Source organism: Littorina saxatilis, linkage group LG5 (genome assembly GCF_037325665.1).
Source record: "Littorina saxatilis isolate snail1 linkage group LG5, US_GU_Lsax_2.0, whole genome shotgun sequence".
NCBI classification, from domain to species: domain Eukaryota; kingdom Metazoa; phylum Mollusca; class Gastropoda; order Littorinimorpha; family Littorinidae; genus Littorina; species Littorina saxatilis.
Window position 1 is genome coordinate 44,495,871 of NC_090249.1, and position 22,927 is coordinate 44,518,797.

At 42.1% G+C, this 22,927-nt stretch overlaps 1 protein-coding gene across 1 annotated transcript; it reads right to left on the minus strand.

The window, feature by feature from the left end:
* Positions 1-11,763: 11,763 nt before the first annotated feature.
* On the minus strand, positions 11,764-20,020 carry LOC138965887 (organic solute transporter subunit alpha-like). The gene is made up of 7 exons (XM_070337979.1): positions 19,788-20,020; positions 18,347-18,513; positions 17,232-17,305; positions 16,327-16,485; positions 14,158-14,269; positions 13,229-13,481; positions 11,764-12,666 (listed from the first exon to the last, which is right to left on the minus strand). Exons 1-7 carry the CDS (start codon positions 19,837-19,839, stop codon positions 12,386-12,388), a joined length of 1,098 nt encoding a protein of 365 aa, XP_070194080.1. The 5' UTR covers positions 19,840-20,020; the 3' UTR covers positions 11,764-12,385.
* Positions 20,021-22,927: the final 2,907 nt, after the last annotated feature.

Sequence of the window (22,927 nt, forward strand, 5' to 3'; positions counted from 1 at the left end):
TAGAAAGATTATTTTTATTTCGTACACACAAAGTTGTGTACTGTGTTACAAATATGTTTTAAGAAAATAACGGTTCTTTTGAGGAGAAAGAGAGACAGTACATTGTGTTAAAAAGAAAGTTCACTGTCCTATGGACTACTTCAGTATTACAAACATGGAAGTCGTGATAAACGCATCTCAACATTTACTGCTCATAGCCACGAAGGTCTTAAAGCTGTGGTCTATGTATGATGTTACCACTGCAAAATTCAAGCGTTGACTGAAGCTCTCAAGGTCATACACGCCGTATAGGTGGGGTTTCGGGTAGCGTTTGCTGTACATAATTCTGTACATGATTTTATCCCTATTTTTCAACCTCGTAGCCCCGGAAAGTCATAAATAGACCACAGCTTTAAAGTGCTTTCTCAAACGCACATAAAACGCAGGTTGGAAAACAAGCGTGCGCAGGGCTCTGAACATAAAAAGCGTGCACGTGTTCTTGCGTGCGTGCATGTGTGTGGGCGTGCATGTGTGTGTGTGTGTGTGTGTGTGTGTGTGAGAGAGAGCGTGCGTGCGTGTCCGTGCGAGTCCGTGTGTGTTTGTCTCTGTGTGTGTAATGTGCTTTCTCAAACACACACAAAAGTGTGTGTGCACACACAAAATGTGTGTGTGTGTGTGTGTGTGTGTGTGTGTGCTTGTATGTGTAAGTGTGAGTGTGTGTGAGGGCGTGTGTGTATGAGTATGTGTGCGTGTGCATTGGGGTGAGGATTGTATATTTCGTTCTTATTGCCCCCTCTGTTTTACTGAATACGTACATTAGCTACAAACGCCAAGAGACCTCAATTTTCTTAGGCTTGATCTCTCGTGGTCTAGTTCCTGTAACCATATCCCATTAAAAAAAAAACAAGTCGCGTAAGGCGAAAATACAACATTTAGTCAAGTAGCTGTCGAACTCACAGAATGAAACTGAACGCAATGCCATTTTTCAGCAAGACCGTATACTCGTAGCATCGTCAGTCCACCGCTCATGGCAAAGGCAGTGAAATTGACAAGAAGAGCGGGGTAGTAGTTGCGCTAAGAAGGATAGCACGCTTTTCTGTACCTCTCTTTGTTTTAACTTTCTGAGCGTGTTTTTAATCCAAACATATCATATCTATATGTTTTTGGAATCAGGAACCGACAAGGAATAAGATGAAAGTGTTTTTAAATTGATTTCGACAATTTAATTTTGATAATAATTTTTATATATTTAATTTTCAGAGCTTGTTTTTAATTCAAATATAACATATTTATATGTTTTTGGAATCAGAAAATGATGGAGAATAAGATGAACGTAAATTTGGATCGTTTTATAAATTTTTATTTTTTTTTACAATTTTCAGATTTTTAATGACCAAAGTCATGAATTAATTTTTAAGCCACCAAGCTGAAATGCAATACCGAAGTCCGGGCTTCGTCGACGATTGCTGGACCAAAATTTCAACCAATTTGGTTGAAAAATGAGAGCGTGACAGTGCCGCCTCAACTTTCACGAAAAGCCGGATATGACGTCATCAAAGACATTTATCAACAAGTCGCGTAAGGCGAAAATACAATATTTAGTCAAGTAGCTGCCCTTTTTCAGCAAGACCGTATACTCGTAGCATCGTCAGTCCACCGCTCATGGCAAAGGCAGTGAAATTGACAAGAAGAGCGGGGTAGTAGTTGCGCTAAGAAGGATAGCACGCTTTTCTGTACCTCTCTTTGTTTTAACTTTCTGAGCGTGTTTTTAATCCAAACATATCATATCTATATGTTTTTGGAATCAGGAACCGACAAGGAATAAGATGAAAGTGTTTTTAAATTGATTTCGAAAAAAAAATTTTGATAATAATTTGTATATATTTAATTTTCAGAGCTTGTTTTTAATCCGAATATAACATATTTATATGTTTTTGGAATCAGCAAATGATGGAGAATAAGATAAACGTAAATTTGGATCGTTTTATAAATTTTTATTTTTTTTTACAATTTTCCGATTTTTAATGACCAAAGTCATAAATTAATTTTTAAGCCACCAAGCTGAAATGCAATACCGAACCCCGGGCTTCGTCGAAGATTACTTGACCAAAATTTCAACCAATTTGGTTGAAAAATGAGGGCGTGACAGTGCCGCCTCAACTTTCACGAAAAGCCGGATATGACGTCATCAAAGACATTTATCAAAAAAATGAAAAAAACGTTCGGGGATTTCATACCCAGGAACTCTCATGTCAAATTTCATAAAGATCGGTCCAGTAGTTTAGTCTGAATCGCTCTACACACACACACAGACACACACACAGACACACACACAGACACACGCACATACACCATACCCTCGTTTCGATTCCCCCTCGATGTTAAAATATTTAGTCAAAACTTGACTAAATATAAAAAAATGAAAAACACGTATGGGGATTTCATACCCAGGAACTCTCATGTCAAATTTCATAAAGATCGATCGGTCCAGTAGTTTAGTCTGAATCGCTCTACACACACACACAGACACACACACGCACATACACCACGACCCTCGTCTCGATTCCCCCCTCGATGTTAAAACAATTAGTCATAACTTGACTAAATGTAAACAAGTCGCGTAAGGCGAAAATAAAACATTTAGTCAAGTAGCTGTCGAACTCACAGAATGAAACTGAACGCAATGCAATTTTTCAGCAAGACCGTATACTCGTAGCATCGTCAGTCCACCGCTCACGGCAAAGGCAGTGAAATTGACAAGAAGAGCGGGGTAGCACTTGCGCTGAGAAGGATAGCACGCTTTTCTGTACCTCTCTTCGTTTTAACTTTCTGAGCGTGTTTTTAATCCAAACATATCATATCTATATGTTTTTGGTATCAGAAACCGACAAGGAATAAGATGAAAGTGTTTATAATTGATTTCGAAAATTTAATTTTCATATTAATTTTTATATATTTAATTTTCAGAGCTTGTTTTTAATCCAAATATAACATATTTATATGTTTTTGGAATCAGCAAATGATGGAGCATAAGATGAATGTAAATTTGGATCGTTTTATAAAAAAAATATTTTTTTTTACAATTTTCAGTTTTTAATGACAAAAGTCATTAATTAATTTTTAAGCCACCCAGCTGAAATGCAATACCGAAGTCCGGGCTTTGTCGAAGATTACTTGACCAAAATTTCAACCAATTTGGTTGAAAAATGAGAGCGTGACAGTGCATGCCGCCTCAACTTTCACGAAAAGCCGGATATGACGTCATCAAAGACATTTATCAAAAAAATGAAAAAAACGTATGGGGATTTCATACCCAGGAACTCTCATGTCAATTTTCATAAAGATCGGTCCAGTAGTTTAGTCTGAATCGCTCTACACACACACACAGACAGACACACACACACACACACACACACACGCACACACACACGCACGCACATACACCACGACCCTCGTCTCGATTCCCCCCTCTACGTTAAAAAGAGGAAATTTTTTGGGTTAAAAACACAGCTTTCATGACTGAAAAACAACACAATCTAAGGAAGACCACACAACCACTCGCCCCTCGTGGTCTATACATTGTAACTGTCAGAATGACATATTGAAACAGAATACAAGTGATACTCACCGGACGGTCCGTCGCCTGTAAAACCATCTAAAACTATCAGATCCGCTGTAGCCAGTCAAGTCAAGTCAGTCAACAAAGCTGTGTTCAGTTGGAGTATTTTCAGCGGGTTTGCGTTTCACCATAAACACGTGCAGTGTGGAATCCCTTGCAACACGAAGATAATGGAAGACAGGATTCAAAAGTGTGAATAACGATTATCTGGTTATCTGCGGCCATTCCTTTTTACATTTAGTCAAGTTTTGTTGTGTGTGTGTGTGTGTGTGTGTCTGTCTGTCTGTCTGTCTGTGTGCGTGTGTAGAGCGATTCAGACTAAACTACTGGACCGATCTTTATGACATTTGACATGAGAGTTCCTGGGAATGATATCCCCGGACGTTTTTTTTTAAATGTTTTCGATAAATACCTTTGATGACGTCATATCCGGCTTTTTGTAAAAGTTGAGGTGGCACTGTCACAGCCTCATTTTTTAATCAAATTGATTGAAATGTTGGAAAAGCAATCTTCGACAAAGGCCGGACTTTGGTATTGCATTTCAGTTTGGTGGCTTAAAAACTAATGAATGAGTTTGGTCATTAAAAATCGGAAACTTGTCATTCAAAAAAAAATAATAATAAAAAGAATAGACATACAGAAAAGCGTGTTATTCTGCTCAGCGCGACCACTACCGCACTATTCTGCATGGCTTGTCGATTTCACTGCCTTTGCCACGAGCGGTGGACTGACGAAACTACGAGTATGTGGTCTTGGTAAAAAAAGCAGTGCGTTCAGTTTCATTCTGTGAGTTCGACAGCTTGACTAAATGTTGTTATTTCGGGGCAAAAACGAAGGAGAGAGGTAGACAGAAAGGAAGTGAAAGAGAGAGAGAGGGGGGGGGAGAAAGAGAGAGAGAGAGAGAGAGAGAGAGAGAGAGAGAGTGTGTGTGTGTGTGTGTGTGTGTGTGTGCGTGCGTGCGTGCGCGCGCGCGTGCGTGCGTGCGTGCGTGTGTTTGTCCTTCGCTTGAGGTTTGCAGTGCCTTGGCTTTTTGACAAATGTGCCAAAGGCATTGCACTTCTAATTGATAGTATGTTGTTCCAGATATAATTTCAGGAGTTTCAAGTAATCATGCATAGCGCCTTTGCCAACTGAAGTCGGAAAACGGAAGTGTCATGTGATAACGTTTTAAGGGGGCGTAAACATTTGTCTAGGTCACCAAGACCATAATTACCACACTCTCAGCGAACAACCACGGCCCGTATGCATGAACTAGAAGTAAGAAACACTGGAAGTAGAGGCCTCTTTTCGAAGTGGGAACTCCCGAAGTCAACTTTCTAACTGTACACAATGAATGAACTGACTTGAACGCCAAAGTAGTGACAGCGAGAGTATTAAGGTCAAGGTCGGGGAAATTGGGGGAATCCCTACTAATACGCATGCGCACGTTTCTATCAACATTTCAGTCAACGAAAATGGCAAGGCACGTGTGCCGCTCAAAAAGAAAGTAGACACAGAGGGGCGTTCTGCGCCTTTTTCAGATGGTGAAATTGCTGTACTCTTGACAGAAGTGTTTTACGAAAGAACGGTTATTCTGTCCAAATTTCAGAACAGTCTAACTGTTAAACATAAAGACGCTGTCTGGTCCAAAATTGCCAAAGAAGTGTCGCTCTCTCTCTCTCTCTCTCTCTCTCTCTCTCTCTCTCTCTCTCTCTCTCTCTCTCTCTCTCTCTCTCTCTCTCTCTCTCTCTCTCTCTCTCTCTCTCTTACGACACACGCACACACAGACAAACGTACACTCATGCACATACTGACACTATGACACAAGTGACACTGACGGCACACATAAACACACACACACCACACACTGCACACACACACACACACGCGCGCGCGCTCGCGCGCACACATACACACACACACACGCACCCATACACGCACGCACACAGTCACAAACAAATAACCACACACTCACTCTCTCTCACTTTCTCTCATTCTCTCTCAATCTACACTCATACACACACTGAAACTATGATGACACAAGTGAAAACGTCACACACACACACACACACACACGCACCCACACGCACCCACACACACACACACACACACACACACACACACACACACACACATACTCACCGTAGTGACACACATATACACACGCGCGTACAGTTGAAAGTCAAGACATGATATGATTTTTTCAAAGCATAGGAAGGTTTCTTTTGCAAATGAATAAAATTAACACAGAGGCAAAACCCGGTTTTTGCAGCCGGAATGCAATTGCGGAGGCTTAAAAAGGAAAAGATTAATAAAAAATATATAGCTCCCGGCGGAACTTGAACCCGGAGCAAATGAACGAGAGTCCGGAACCGTTACCACTGCACTATGTTACTCGTGTAGAATAGAGGCATGATGAAAAAAGGCATTCTGAGTTATTCAGTCGTGCTGGTTTGAAAGCTCGCCACCTTCGCCGAATGACTCGAGCACGTTTTTTTCGGTCAGTAACTGATCGAACTGTCGCTTCTGAGTCACTCTGTTTTAAGCATTTCACCTAAATTAAACAAGAATGTCACAGTCCGTGTCTATGGTGCAAGGTAGGAGACCGTCTCATTGTAGCCAAGTTACGACAGTTGCTCGATTGACGCATTTCACGTCTTCGATATTGTGTCTGAGATAATTTCCCAATGAGCTGCCTTTAAAAACGGAATGTCCTGCAATTGTAGTATGCGCTGGAGGTTTCTTTTGGATGGGTAAGGACCCTTGAGATGCGATATCGTCGTATAATTATGTCAAGCGAGAGGCCCTTGACATTGGAAGTGGGAACTTCGAAAGCAAAGTTGCCAGCTACTCGGTATGCACGAGCTAAATTGAACGCCGAAGTAGTGGCTTCGAGAGTTCTGAGGTCAAGGTCGAGAAAATTGGGGGAATCCCAATTAGTGCGCATGCGTTTGTAAACGGTAGGCTTGGTGACCAGAAGAAACAAATCTCATCGCGAGTTCGTAAATGGGCAAACGTTGATCGCGCTGTAGCTTTTACTATAATTGTTGTTTTTAACTGGTTGAACGAAAGCTGTGCTAATTGTCCTTGAATAGAATGACTGTCTATAATAATGATTTCGTTGACCAGAATGTTGGGGACAATAAAAAAAGGTTGTTTATGTGGTAGCGAAGTCGGTTAACTTAAAACTCTTTTTGTAGTGTTTTTTTAATGATTGTGTATCGGTAAAACTGCTGGACAAAAATAGTTTGGTCAGAGCGAATGTTTGTGTTACTGGTAAATTTAAAAAGGCAGAACTCCATTTTTTGGGAATCAAGATATAAGGTGTAGTGAAAAGAAGATAAGTTCAGCGAATTTCATATTATTTGAGAAAATGTGTGTCCGAATTTTTAAAACAGAAAAATTGTTGTACTTAGGTGTTTGTAAATTACGTTTGTCCTCGTTAATTGTGAAGAGGATGTATGTTTATATAAAGTTCAAAGTCAAGATTGGATTTTTGTAGCCTACGTGCGTGTGTGCATGTGTATTAGACATAATACATAGACATAGAACACTTTATTATCTCAATTACGATAAACTCGGGTGTGGTGAATCACAATAAACAGCATAAAACGTAAGAACATGAATAAAATATCAAGTCGCAAATATAGTCAGCTCATCATAGTGTGGGGAGTGGGTACACACACACACACACACACACACACACACACACACACACACACATATACACACACACACACACACACACACACACCGTCGAACACACACATAACGTCGAACACACACACACACACACACACACACACACACACACACACACACACACACACACACACCGTCGAACACACACACACCGTCGAACACACACATAACATCGAAAACACACACACACACACACACGCACGCGCACACACACACACACATACACACAAACACACACACAAACACACACACACAAACACACACACACAAACACACAAACACACAACACACACACACACACACACACACACACACGGCACGCGCGAACACGCAAACAAACGTATGAAGGAACAGACGCACAATTATACCCGCACGCACGCACACACAGGCAGACAGGCACTCGCACAAATACATACACACACACACACACACACACACACACACACACACACACACACACACACACACACACACACACACACACACACAGATAAAGCAATGACAAAAAAAATAGCAGAAACTTACACTTCAACACTCGAACACACACACACACACACACACACACACACACGCACACAAACACACGCACGCACGCACACAAACACACACACACACACACACACACACACACACTCACACATGACGCCCATTTTCATAGAAACACAGTAACCCCCTCGTATAAGCGGGAATGAAAGAGTGGTGGCCAATGACCCAGAACAAACAAAAGTCAAAGCTGGCAACTCAGGTTTGTATTCAGGGAAATTTGCACGAAATGCATGCAGAAGATACGACTTTTCCCTCTATTTTCTCTCTTTGGGAGCGTCAGCTCGGTTTGACATGAAAAACTGAAGAAAAGCCCTGCCTTTTTGCACTGAGAAACTGTGGAAGTAGCGTGTTTACTACTGGGTCTGGCTGTAGTACATTTACCCTCATTTACTTCCTCGTTAGCTTTCAAAGTAAACTCTTTTTTCGTCCCATGCATGCGAAAGTGAGGATGTACTTCCGATGTCACTCAAAACTTTAGAAGTAGTCGCAAAATACCCTGAGTTACTTCCTCGCTTTGCTTCGAGGTAAACCCTTTTTCCGGCCCATGCATACGAAAGTGAGGCAAGTACTTCCGATGTCACTCAAAACTTCGGGAGTTGTCGCGAACTTCCCCCATAAGCATACGGGCCCAAGTGGAACAACGCAGCTCTTGGATCGATCAGGCAAGGTTGCTCGAGACTACACAACTGCCGCCATCATTGGAGAAAAAAAAACTACACGAGTGTCGGCCTTTTTCTCAATATATCTGGTGAGTACCATATTTTGACATCTAGCTGCTGAGCGGAAAAAATGCAGCATCGACATCTACTGTCATTATGAACACCCAAGTCAGCCATAGCATCGCTATCTGCACCAATTTTTTTAAATTTTATCTGTTGGCGTAGGTGTTCTGGGTTTGTTGCTTCTTCTCGATAATCAGTCTACTTTCGGTTTTCCTTCGTATGCATATTATATTGAACAGGTATCTTTTCGCCTAGGTAAATTGACAAGTAGCTAGGTCTGTGTCTCCCCGTAGGTTTAGCCATGTGATTGCAGCAGCTGCAGCTTTCAAAACAGGGTAAAATACAAGAATAGTGTTCCAAATTTACGCACTCTACGTCAACAGTCCGCCTTGAACAGTTGTGTCCCTTGAACATGAATATACAGTCTGCGTAATGAATCGAAATTCAAAGTCAAAACTAGTCTATGGCTTAATTCCCACCACGATTTTGCGTCAGTTCTAGCCCTTCGTACGCCAAGTTTGGTACCTTGCAACATCTTTCTTAAACTTGGGACATTTCCAACATTATGCTACCTAACAATGTATTATTTAAGGACAGTGTCCCACTCTATTATATTTGTTGCTTCCAAAGTAGAATGTTCTGAATTTTTTGTCTGTAGTGTGTTGCTACATATCGAACGAAAGGAAACAAAACTGCGTGATGGATGCGCTCACATGTTGGTATCGATTGGAGAGTGTCGGTGTCACACTCGCTACGGGAGGCAGATAAATAACCATCTAACTCGATAGAGACTGAGACCTTATCATGGACCTATACATCTCTTTGACTGGTTTTTGGCTCACGTAAGTGTAGCCTATGCGATGCTAACTTTTGTCTGTCTGTGCGTGCGTGCGTGCGTGCGTGTGTGTGTGCGTGTGTGATAGAAACTTTAACATTTGACTGAACACCGAAATACTAATTTTACCGGGTTATTATCCAAGCAACAGCTTCAAAGTATTGAAGCAATGATCAACATTTCGTCGGCACGTATGTAGATAAAGTGTGTATCCAAAGAAAACGGGTGGTGGTGGGTTTTGGGGGGGTAAAAACAGGTGACTGGTTTGTGTTGTGTGTGGTATGTAGACCAGGTCAGGGGTCAAGGTTAGGTCAGATCGCGTGAAGCATTGTGGTATAGATTCACTTCTCAGTTCCAACCGAGCTACATTCGCCGATTCGGGGAAGACGATTTCACATTGTTCGGTTTCGTAGCGGCTCCAGAAAAAAATAGATAAAGAAGGTACCAAAGGAGATTTCCTACAGGTTGATCTGCACAGCGTGTTTTCAGTGTCTGCGCGAGGAAGCGCTGTCGAAAGGGCAGTGTCGATCTCAGTGGCAGTCGTGTCCCCGTAAGTAGGCTACAGACAGACAGATCTTAATCTAGCGTCTCCCAGTCTTGCACTGTGTCTATGCTTACTGTGTGTGTGTATGTGTGACGGAGTGATTGAGTTTGTGTTACTGTTTGTCGATTTCTTACGGGAGCCTTGAAGGCTTCGCCTCTTGCTAATGTTAGGCACACAAAAAAATCTGTTTGCGGTAACATAGGCAAAACAATTAGGGTCGGTAGGTCGGGATTTCACCCCCCCCCCACCCCCCAAAAATAAAACCCCCAACATATTTGGCTCACGTAAGTGTAGCCTATGCGATGCTAACTTTTGTCTGTCTGTGCGTGCGTGCGTGCGTGCGTGCGTGCGTATGTATGTATGTCTGTGGTAGAAACTTTAACATTTGACTGAACACCGAAATACTAATTTTACCTGGTTATTATTCAAGCAACAGCTTCAAAATATTGAAGCAATGATCAACATTTCGTCGGCACGTATGTAGTTAAAGTGTGTATCCAAAGAAAACGGGTGGTGGTGGGTTTTGGGGGGGTAAAAACAGCTGACTGGTTTGTGTCGTGTGTGGTATGTAGACCAGGTCAGGGGTCAAGGTTAGGTCAGATCGCGTGAAGCATTGTGGTATAGATACAGTTATCACCGAGCTGCAGTTCGCCGATTCGGAGAAGACGACTCATGATTTCACATTGTTCGGTTTCGTAGCTCCAGAAAAATAGATAAAGAAATTTCCTACGGGTTAATCTGCACAGCGTGTTTCCAGTGTCTGCGCGAGGAAGCGCTGTCGAAAGCGCAGTGACGATCTGGCCATCTCAGTCGTGTCCCCGTCAGTAAGTAGGCTACAGGCAGACAGATTTAGATCTATCATCTAGTGTCTCGCACTCTTGCACAGTGCTTACTGTGTGTGTGTATGTGTGACGGAGTGATTGAGTTTGTGTTACTGTTTGTCGATTTCTTACGTGAGCCTTGAAGGCTTCGCCTCTTGTTTTAAGTTATTTTGCCAAACAAACAAAGACTTTCTTTTCTTGTTTTTTCTCCAAATGCCCCCCAAAAGTCTAGGGTCGCGCAAAAAAATAGGGTCGGTCGGGATACCGTAAACAGACTTTTTTTTGGGGGGGCCTTACAGTATTTTTCGTGGGAGCGATTATGTTCATGACCACGAATCAGTTCAGATTTTACACGGGATAACAGCATCCTTGGACTTAAACACATGGATCAATGCAGCAACAGTCTGGCTGCTTCGTGTGTAGAGATGCATTTTCGTTTTTGAATTAATTTGGTAAGTTGAGCCTCTATCAATCTGTTTACAAATTTCAGCACCCCACCCCCCCCCCCCCCCCGGAAAAGAGAGAGAGAGAGAGAGAGAGAGAGAGAGAGAGAGAGAGAGAGAGAGCGACAGAGAGAGAGCGACAGAGAGAGACAGAGAGAGACCGAGAGAGACACAGAGAGAGTGAGACAGAGAAAGAGAGAGACACACACAGGGGGAGAGAGAGAGAGACAGACAGACAGAGAGAGACAGAGAGAGAAAGAGACAGAGAGAGAGAGACAGAGATTGAGAGACAGAGAGAGATAGAGAGAGAGACAGAGTGAGAGAGAAAGAGAGAGAGACACACACAGGGAGAGAGAGAGAGCGAGAGACAGAGACAGAGATCGAGGCAGAGAGAGAGAGACACACACAGAGAGACAGAGACAGACAGACAGACAGACAGAGAGAGAGAGAGAAAAGAAGATCCCAATTGCTTGTGTGTGCTTTGGTGTGGTTGTGTGTGTATGCGTGTATCTCCCTCTCTCTCTCTCTTTCTCTCTCTCTTTGCTTTCTCTCTCTCTTTCTCTATCTGTAGTTCAAAATATTATTTACAAAAAATACCCAAAAAAACAGAAACAGTTTAAACAGAAATGTACACCGAAATATGTTTTTAAACTAAAGACGGTGTATTCATTTAAAAATAAAACGAGTTTTGTCCTAGGAGAGTTACGGACAAAAAGAAACCTAGCGTTTGACTTTCAGAACCAAACACGCGAATTTTTATTAAAAGAAGTGTGACAAGAGTTCTGGAAACCGAAATAAGCTCAAATTTATTGGAAATGGTGGTTCACATCTTCGCTTGTCCGGCATAGAAACCTTTGAAATCTCGCGAAGTCTCTTCTTTGGGTTACTTTTTGTAAAAGAGAATCTAATAGGCTTCAAACACATACACGGAAAACACCCATCATTATCTTGTTAACATTATCACCAGATCAGTTATCCCACAACTATGTCAGCGTAGTTGTCACAGGAAACATTTCATAGACGAAAAAAAAAATGTATATGAAGACTGAAGTAACTAAATATAATGCAACAACACCTTTGCCAAACATTCCTTACACCCGAAAAAAAAATAACTCCGGCACTTGGCAATTTGTACAAAATTCGATTTTGTACACCGCGCAAATTTTATTTTTGTACAAAATTCAATTTTGTACACTTATTCGTCACAAGAAAGCGAGAAATGAGAAGGGTGCATCGTGTTCTCGTCAGACTGATATGATACGGTATCTTCCAAAGCTCTGTAACTTGTTCCGTTTAGCGTGCTACCTTTTGACATGAAACTGTCATCGTCTATGTCATCGTAACTATTGCAGTTGACGTCATTTTCCGGTGACGCATTCCCTTGCGTCATTTCCTGCATGACGGGCTTGCGGTAGACCAGGCGAGCGAAGAAAGCCAGCAGAAACATCTCGGCAATCACCAGCTCGTGTTGAATGGCTGCAACGTAGAGTGAACAGTGAACGGGTCTACTTTTTTTAAGATACAACAACAACGGCGACGTCGACGGTGATGTTATGATGATGATAATTAAACTTGGTGTTGATACCAATATTACTACTACTACTACTATTACTACTACGTCTACTACTACGTCTTCTAAAACGACAATTACTGCTGCTACTACTACTTCTTCTGCTACTACTACTACTACTCCTACTGCTGCTGCTGCTGCTGCTGCTGCTGTTGCTACTACATTGAACTACTACTGCTTCTCTTACTTCCACTACTACAACGGCTGCTACTGCTACTTCTACTACTACTGATACTACGGTTGTTGCTGCTGCTACTACTAATAATGATACTTAAACTACTACTACTACTACTGCTGCAACTGCTGCTGCTACTGCTACTGCTACTACTACTTCTACACACAACTCACCATCCGCTCTAACGCTAGATCCCAAAGCCCCAACACAAACAGGCACACCGCTGTCAGCCAGCATTCTCAGTAACGCCCTCTGTACATACACACACACACACACACACACACGCAACTCACCATCCGCTCTAACGCTGGAACCCAAAGACCCAACACAGAAAGGCACACCGCTGTCAGCTAGCAATCTTAGCACCGCGCTCTGCAAGTTGTTCGCGAGTAGCACGAGCTGCATCACCAGGAACTTGGGCGTCACGCTGTGTGTTGCTAGGTAACGGCGCGTGGACCGGAAGAGGATGACGAGACCATACACGGCACAGAGAGTTGACACGGTACTGATGGCTGACAGGTAGGTTGCTGGGGAGTTTGGTGCTGTCTGAAGGATGAATGTTTATGGCAATTGTTCAGTGGAATAAATCGGTGTTGTTGGGGATTGGTTGATTGTAGTTTTGTTCATTTCCGTTCAACCTGTTTGGCTTCTGGTACCAATTAAATTGTGCTTCCTTTCTGAGTTTTAAAGAAAAGGGGGTAAACATTTTACCTACAAAAAACTTTAGCTTCTAAAACAATGAGTAATGGTAAGGACTTTTTTGTGTGTGGAGGTGATGACAGTGGGGGTTAGGGTTTAACAGCAGCTGCTTAGAGGCAATGCATTAAGATTATCTTTAATTTTATTTCTGTACATTTCTGTTCTTTGAAATGGTGGGTATTTCTTTTCCTTCTATTGAACTTTTTGTGTGCAAAGTTGACAATACAAATTCATGACAGGTGGTTTTTTCCAATAACTTATGTATTCACTAAATTAAAATTTGACGGAGTTCGAAAGTCGCAATTTGTATGAATGTTTGGAAAGTAAAAGTTTAATCAACTTTTCTTGTCTTTTTAACAAAATATTTCTTTCTTTCTTTTCTTTTCTTTTCTTTTCTTTTCTTTTCTTTTCCTTTCTTTTCTTCTTTCTTTCTTTCTGTTGAAGAAGTCACTCCTATCTGTCACCACAAACGAATATATCTAACGAAATCCGACGTTTATGTCTTAGAATTCACAGTACTCACCACATTCGGGTTATATTTGTCATCTGTCCAAAGCACGACAGAAACAAAGGACACGATTGGCTGGATAAAGGCTGTCTGTATCACCATCATCTGAAGTCGTGTCAGATTCCGTCTGAGCGTGAGAAAACCTTGGAATGAGTGGTGGCCACAATGCAAGGACACGGCTTCGTTAAAGAAATAATATAACACTTAAAAGAGAAAGAAAGAAAAAAGACAGACAGACAGACGGACGGACGGACAGAAGGACGTACAGACAGACAGACACAGACAGACACAGACAGACAGACAGAATGACACAACGGAAAAAAGAAAGACACATAGAAAGACAGACACAAAGAAAGAAAGACACATAGAAAGACAGACACAAAGAAAGAACGACACAATCATAGAAAGAAGGTTAATAAATAAATGAATAAAAAATTAAATAAACAAAAAGAATAAATAAATGAAAATAAACTATACAATTTAAGAAATAAAATAAAAATGTGCAGACGTTTAACGTAAACATGTTCTTTTAACCCCATATCTCAGGGCAAATAAATGATATGAAAAGAATTTGTATTGCAAAATCATTCCACCCAGTACAACAGAACGCACAATACTTACAAAACTGTCAAGCATACCAAGCCAAATCTAAAACGTACACTAGCTTTCAATGTTGTAAATGCCCAGTAGCAAAGAATGTCTGCTCTTTGAGAAAACTTGTATCAATAGATTTGTTATTGCAAAGAGTGTAGGCTAGTGACTAAGAGGTTCAAACTAGGATTAGAGTGTGATACCGTGTTTACACCAGAAAGAGCTGTTTTGACGTTCGCTTTGTGAAACGGCCTTAGCTACGCAAGTCTATTGGCACACTAGTTGGCCTCAAGTGAAGAGCAGAAGAAAGAAGGTAGATGTGTAACCGTTCTTGATGGCAAACGACTTCGACTGAACAAACCAAGACTTCTTCTATTGACCCTGTATTCCAAATTGACATCTCTGACGTCACAAATAACAAGTCGCGTGAGGCGAAATCACTACATTTAGTCAATCTGTCGAACTCACAGAAAGAAACTGAACGCACTGGTTTTTTCACCAAGACAAAACAGCTTCGTCAATCCCCGCGGCATGGAAATCCCTGTCACTTTTAACGTGGAAAATGAAGTGAAATTGACAAGTCAGTATCGCGCAGTAGCTTATTGCGCTTAGCACGTAAAACACGACCCTCGTTTCGATTCCCCGTCTATGTTAAAACATTTAGTCAAAACTTGACTAAATGTAAAAAGGTAGAGAAGACGTCATAATGCAAAGCATCACGTCACCAAAAACATTGTGTTACATCTCCCGGGAACTGTCAAAGAATTTCGAAAAATAGGTCTGTCTCGGTGACTTCGTCCAATCAACAAGAAGAAAATGAATCGTGAGGTCCGCCAAGCTGTGCATGTATGGGTGTCGGATGTCATTAAGTGTTGTTCTCGGTCATTGAGACATATTTCATTCTGAAACTGACGCACTGTTCGGAGCACTGGCCGGTTGATTGTCTGATACTTTTGACAGAAGAATTCTTTTGTAGCCGGGACATTTGGACATAGAGGAGTTTACAATCCTGGTCCAACTGGCATATTGTTCCCCGCCCCGCATTCTAACTTATTCTGTGCTCGGCTTCTTCCGTAACTTCATTATTGTACCCCTCCCCAACCCCCCGAAACCCCTCCCCTACCTCAACCCCCTTCCCAAAAAGAGACATCGTATTGTTGAACTTTATCGTTTACTTATTTGTTAGTCCCTTTGATCAAGCCAAAGAATGTTTCATGTAAAATGAATTGAGGGATTGAGCTCCAAAATTAAGCACTATTAATTCATTTGATCGACGAAAATGACAAGAAAATGCATACATAATATCGACAAAGTTGTCTCCCATCTTTCAAAAAATTGGCTGTGCCGATGTTTTCCACCTGAAAGCCATGTAAATGGAAGGCATCTGTACAGTTCATTCCGTAACTTCAAAGGTATCTAAAACGACTTGTTATGCTTACAAGACCATGTTCTGCAAAAGTGGAGGCTTACTGCGAGTGGATTCCGGTGGATTCTGAGCTATGAATGTACAACCCTAAAGTTCAACATTACCTAGACATCAACCCCGTGTATGTTTGTTTCTGGATATTTCTGTATATTTAGACGAAGACCTACGCAGTGACTTTGACGGTAGGACAGCAGCAGCAACAACAGCAGCATGGCGGCGTCCTTAGCCGGAAGCCTGTGGCCTGAGCGGTGTGGATCAGCTGCGATTTTCCCCCAAAGTAAAGTACGATCAGCGAGGTGAACTCGTACAGACACACTGCTAGGTACCTGCATGGTTACATAATCGTGATGGTTAACTCAAACAAACTTACTGCTAAGTACCTGTTTAGTCACAGAATGAGTTTTAGTCACAGAATGAGTTGAGGTAAACTCGTGCAGAGATTCAAAAACAGAAAGACTGCTTACATACCAAAATTCTGAATACAAACAAAACAAGTACTGTTTTTGTTGGAACGTTGCTTTTTTGACTGACCAAAAGATTCACATCTACATTGACCAAACCCGATGTCTATCTATATGTCTCTCCGTCTGTCTGTCTGTCTGTCTCTCTCTCTCTTTCTCTCTCTCTCTCTCTCTCTCTCTCTCTCTCTCTCTCTCTCTCTCTCTCTCTCTCTCTCTCTCTCTCTCTAAACCGGTAAGGCGTCCGCCCCGTGATCGCGAGGTCGTGGGTTCGAACCCCGGCCGGGTCATTCCTAAGACTTTAAAATTGGCAATCTAGTGGCTGCTCCGCCTGGCGTCTGGCATTATGGGGTTAGCGCTAGGACTGGTTGGTCCGGTGTCAGAATAATGTGACTGGGTGAGACATGAAGCCTGTGCTGCGACTTCTGTCTTGTGTGTGGCGCACGTTATATGTCGAAGCAGCACCGCCCTGATATGGCCCTTCGTGGTCGGCTGGGCGTTAAGCAAACAAACAAACAAACAAACTCTCTCTCTCTCTCTCTCTCTCTCTCTCTCTCTCTCTCTCTCTCTCTCTCTCTCGCATAAAATAATCTGTATGTCTTCACAACACTTACGAACTAGCAAGAAAATCACAGAGGAGCGTGGAGCGAGGGATGAAAACTGCCAAAAGGGAAGTCACTGCCGCGACCTGTTGACAGTAAGCACAGTTAGTTTTTTCTTGTACGCTTTAACCGAATGTTTTAACAGCTACACTCTATCTTGTGAAGACAATTATATTCACCGTCTCAGATCTGGGCAGGCTAATTCATGGGATAAGACCATCACTCCACTTGGTCACATACCAAAAGTGAAAAGCTTGGGTTCTCTCTGTGCACACTGGGAATTGTTTTAATGAATTAATCTTGTAAAGGCAACCAGTGGCTTTTAAAGAAATTAAATCATCAAATATTCTCCATTGTGCACACGAAACCACTCCGACTCTTCAGTTTTGGTATGTGACCAAGTGGAGGTATGGTTTTATCCTATACCAATGCATGGCAAGAGCTGAGAAGGTGCGCCAAACTGGTTTCACTGGAAATAGTGTTCCTTTAAATATAACGTGTTTATAATATTCTGCACATTCACTGCAAAACTGACGAATCTTCAAATTTAGCAGAATACAGACATGATGATTTTTTTTTTTTTAACTATCAGGGCTGTTTAAATGCAGGTATCTGGTCCTGCCTCTGCACAACCATGCATATACCTTCAAACATTCCATTGCATTGGACACATGTCAAAATTCAGCTTCAAGAAGACCCCACCATTCAGGCACTTGCAAAATTTCAACTATGAGGATGTGCAATTATTTTTGAAAAACGCTTAACAAACCATGTCAGGTTTGTTTGTTTGTTTGTTTGTAACGAGCCAATTATCGTCTCGAGAATCCTAGTGGGTCATACAAGACCTATTCATCATTGATTGTATTCCTGTTTTGTTCTCGGCCTCCTCTTTGAAAAATATTCACATTTTAAGTTGTATCACACAAAAAAGGCAGAAGGTTCCGTAAAACTCCGATTGTTTTACCGTCTTTACTTGTAATTTTGTCAAAATCTGAATCTCAAAAAAAGTGTACACAAATCTTGTCTGAGGGTATGTCGCAGAGTCATTTCGTGTCATGAAATGACATAACACGACATGCCATGATATAACATGAAAATAAAGAAAGCAATATACCGAAACTACTCACAGGGTATAGACCGACAAGAACCAAGGACTTGTGTTTAATGAGCCGCGGGCGTCCCCGGTTGCCATAGTGACGGAGAATAAACCACACCTTGTCGGCAAAAAGGAGGAGCACTCCAACACACAAAAGCGTGGACACGCCGACCAACACTTTCTCTTGTACCGTCAGCTCTGTCGAGAGAGGACGGTTTCGTGTATTAAAGTAACATTACACACCTTTTCAATTTGACTCTTCCAGTCTCTTTTGAGTATGGTCAGTGCCTTAAAACGATAAAACCAAAACGGCAATTTATTTGTCCACATGTCAGTTTGAGTACACAACAATTGTTATAGTGAGACCAAGTTGTGAAAATAATTATAACAGTACGCGTGCACTGTTCTTACTAGGGCCGGCGTTATGCGTAACTCATAGCTGACTGCAGAACAACAGTACTTGACTCAAATGACACAGCAGTTTCAATACGCTGAAAGGTAATTAATGACTTAATTAAACGAGCTTGTGTAGAGATATACAGGTGTAACGGCATGGTTGTCCAATGATAGCCTATAATACTTGCATCAGTATTTTCTCAGAATAGGAGGTGGCCCATATTAGGAACCGCGGCGGTTAATATTAGTAGTAAGACATGGAGTGACGGGCGCTGTGGCGGGGTGGTAAGACGTCGGCCTCTTAATCGGAAGGTCGAGGGTTCGAATCCCAGCCGCGGCCGCCTGGTGGGTTAAGTGTGGAGATTTTTTCGATCTCCCAGGTCAACTTATGTGCAGTGGCTTATCCCCCCTTCGTGTGTACACGCAAGCACAAGACCAAATGCGCACGGAAAAGATCCTGTAATCCATGTCAGAGTTCGGTGGGTTATAGAAACACGAAAATACCCAGCATGCTTCCTCCGAAAGCGGCGTATGGCTGCCTAAATGGCGGGGTAAAAACGGTCATGCACGTAAATTTCCACTCGTGCAAAAACACGAGTGTACGTGGGAGTTTCAGCACACGAACGCAGAAGAAGAAGAAGAAGAAGTAGTACGAGCATCCTTCAGCTGAAACCCATACCAAAAATGAACAGTCTGGCTGCTTCATGTGCAGAACGGGAATATGTTTTCAATCACTGAATTTCTGAAGTGACTTCTATTTCAATCTTTCAATCTTTAAAATAATGCAGCAAGAAAAATGCCTAGCCTGTGCAGAATACAGCACCGCTGTTAATTTTTGGTATAATGTCCAATTGCAATTATACTCTTGTTCCACGTGACACCCTGAACACACACCTATGGTATTCAACTTGATTACTCACACGTTTTCAATGTAAAAGCTTCTGAACATGACCGTATATATACGCGTGTATACGCGGCGACGAACAAAATAAGTTTCGTTTTTCCAAAGACATGAAGCACATTACAGGCATACAGCCTGTACTCTACTATACTCTGTCTCACAGGTATCACCTTACCTTTAAAATAAACTTCCGAAGACGGTGGAAATTGGCTGCAGTTTTCAGCCATGCCTACTGAGGCTATTTGATCCAACAGGACTCTGAGTTGCACATACCGTATCACCAGCGGAAACAAAAATAAATAGAAATGAATAAAACAAAACAAAATTAAAACAGCTATTACCACAGCAGTAAAATCTATTTACACGTAGAGAGCTAACCAAAACAAAGCACGCGTGTGTTGCTGCCCAAACTTTGACGCAGTAGTGTGATACGCGCAACAACGCAGTTTCAATTTGTGGAACAGCGGTGTATTGGAAGTTGTGTCAGCGGAAGATACCGTGAGTGTGAATTCATTATTAGCACCAATGATGTTCCCAGCGACCGTTACAGTTTACGTGACGATGTAGATCGGTAAGACCGTTAGGGAATGGGCGGTAGGTGGTGGTGGGGGGAGGGGGGAGAGGGGGGGGGGGCGGTGACAAAAGTTGGAGAGGAGAGGGGTGATGAGGACGTGCACTAGGGATGGTCAGAGTGACACAGAACTTGATACATTGTGTCACACTGACTCAATTGTTGTAGTATTGAGAGATTTGCTGGGTGGCCAAAGACCGAGGGTGTTATCCAAGTGTGGGGGGGAGGTATGTGTGTGTGGGGGAAGGTATGTCAGGTGTGTGTGTGTGTGTGTGCGTGTGTGTTTGTGTGTGCATGTGTGTGTGTGTGCGTGCGTGTGTGTGTGAGAGTGTGTGCGTGTGTGTGTGTGTGTGCGTGTGTGAAACCAAATACGTGGCGGATGTGTGTATGTGTGTGTTTGTTGTCTGGATTTGTGTGTGTGTGTGTGTGTGTGTGTGTTTGCCAAACATTAGATTAATTCCTACCTGTAGCAAAAGAGAAGATATGAGTTTTACACAGCCAGCAAGGAAATGAATCGGACGATTAAGATTATCTCTTGTTCGAACACATTTTTACGTTTAAATCAAAATATTGAAAAAATATATAACACAAATAACACAACAATGTTTATCAAATGGCTGTTTAAAGCCATATGTACTCGATGACTATACACGCTAATTGCTTTACCAACAGCTGGAGACATGCTAAATTAAGTTCCCTGCAAAATATTGTGGTCTAGGACCCCTTCAATGTTGAGATATGTTAATTTTCATTTTGATCTGGATCGTCCTATTTATAGATTTGCCAACAGAGGTAGCGTTGACGCAAGGGAAATAACTCCGCGTCTTTGTTTACATCCAAAGTTTTTGAGACTCTAAAACAAGCTGTAATGCATGTATATGGTCCGCGCATGGCGACATATCGTCATTACATGGTCTTATGGTGCGTTTGACATCGATTATGGGCAAACTACACTTTGTAAACACGGGAGCGCGTACATATGCCTTTAATCAAATGACCCTTATTAATGCGGACGACGTGAAAACATTCAGACGAACATTTCCTTGCACATAACGAAGCAAATATTATTCTATGCATATTTGGTTTACTGTTGGCTTGGGAGAATGATCCAATGTGTTCAGTTCCGATTTATTTTGACGACAGATTGACAGGATGGTTTAATATTGCTTTAAAAGGTTTGTGTCCTTTGATTTTGTGCCTTTGTTTTTTTGTTAACAAGCAATTACCAGAACTGGTAACAGCTGCTTGTATGTGTTAGCTGTGCACACTTCAGTCCAACTCGGTGATTAGCAGAGTGAAGTTAATGGCATGAAACAAAACGCTGAACAAATTTCTAACGTGATTTTGTCTCCTTGGTTATTTTTCTAAGTGTCGTAATGGCATTTTTAAACATACCTCCCTTTATTGTTGTGATGGAAACCAGAGAGAAACAGCTTGATTCCAACGGCGAATTGTCACACCTACCTGAAACCATTACTGCGTCCATTATGTCTCGCCCAAAGCTGCATTGGCATAAAAACTATTATTGCATTTGTTCCTGCGTGTTCAGAACGTTAAATGAATGTGTCATCTTGAAAGTATGAAACGTTGTGATGGCCGCGTTTAAGACCCCCCCCCCCCCTCCTCCCCCCGCCGCTGAAGCCTTGGCATTAACCAACAGGAACCAGTCCTCGCTTCATCATGTGCTCAAATGTCCATTTACATTATGATTTATGGACTTTAATTTCAATAGAATGCATGAAGCTTTCTATTCACAAAGAGAGAAAGAGAGAGAGAGAGAGAGGGAGAGAGAGAGAGAGTGTGTGTGTGTGTGTGTATGTGTGTGTGTGTGTGTGTGTGCGTGCGCGCTTATGTGCGTGCGTGCGTGCGCGTGTGTGTGTGTGTGTGTGTGTGGCATCGTTATCACCATGGCAACAACTAAAACGCAAACTAACAAATACACAAACAAACACATATCCGCCACGTACAGAGTTTCACACACAGATACACCCCGAGCCCCCCCCCCCCACACACACACACACACACACACCCACATAAACAAACACACACACCCTCCACATACGTATGTTCCTACTAATTAAGAAACATCTGGATTCAAAATAGTGTAGGCAGTAGGGTAGCTTATTGGAATAAATTACGCATGCACACACACACACACAGACACACATACACAAACACACAGGCAGACGCACAAAGACACACACAGACACGCACACACACAAACACACACACACACACACACACACACACACACACACACACACACACACACACGCGCGCGCACAAAGTAACAAGCACAAACACACACACACACAAACACACACATACACACAAACAAACACATACACACACACACTCACTGACGCACTTATACTCTCTTCTGCTGACTTGCACACATACTTTTTCATCTGTTGAATAACTATAAAAACTTGAAACGAAAATTGTTCTCTATCTGTTTATTAGTCTATCAGTCGTATGTGACCCTCCACCACGGAATGAGTCGCATGTCACCTTTGCATGATTTTCATATTTTTACATTTTCCTAAAGCGTTTTTTTATCCTCTATCCAGTGGTGAAAACCGTTTTAGAAAAGAGCGGAAACTGTTTGAGTTATAAGCCTGTGACTAAGGTGACCCTCACACTGTTACCAGACACTCTCCGGACTTATATCAAGCCTAGCGCAGAACCGCGCGAGGTGACAATCATGCGACTCATTTCGTGGTGGAGGGTCACATATTTCATGC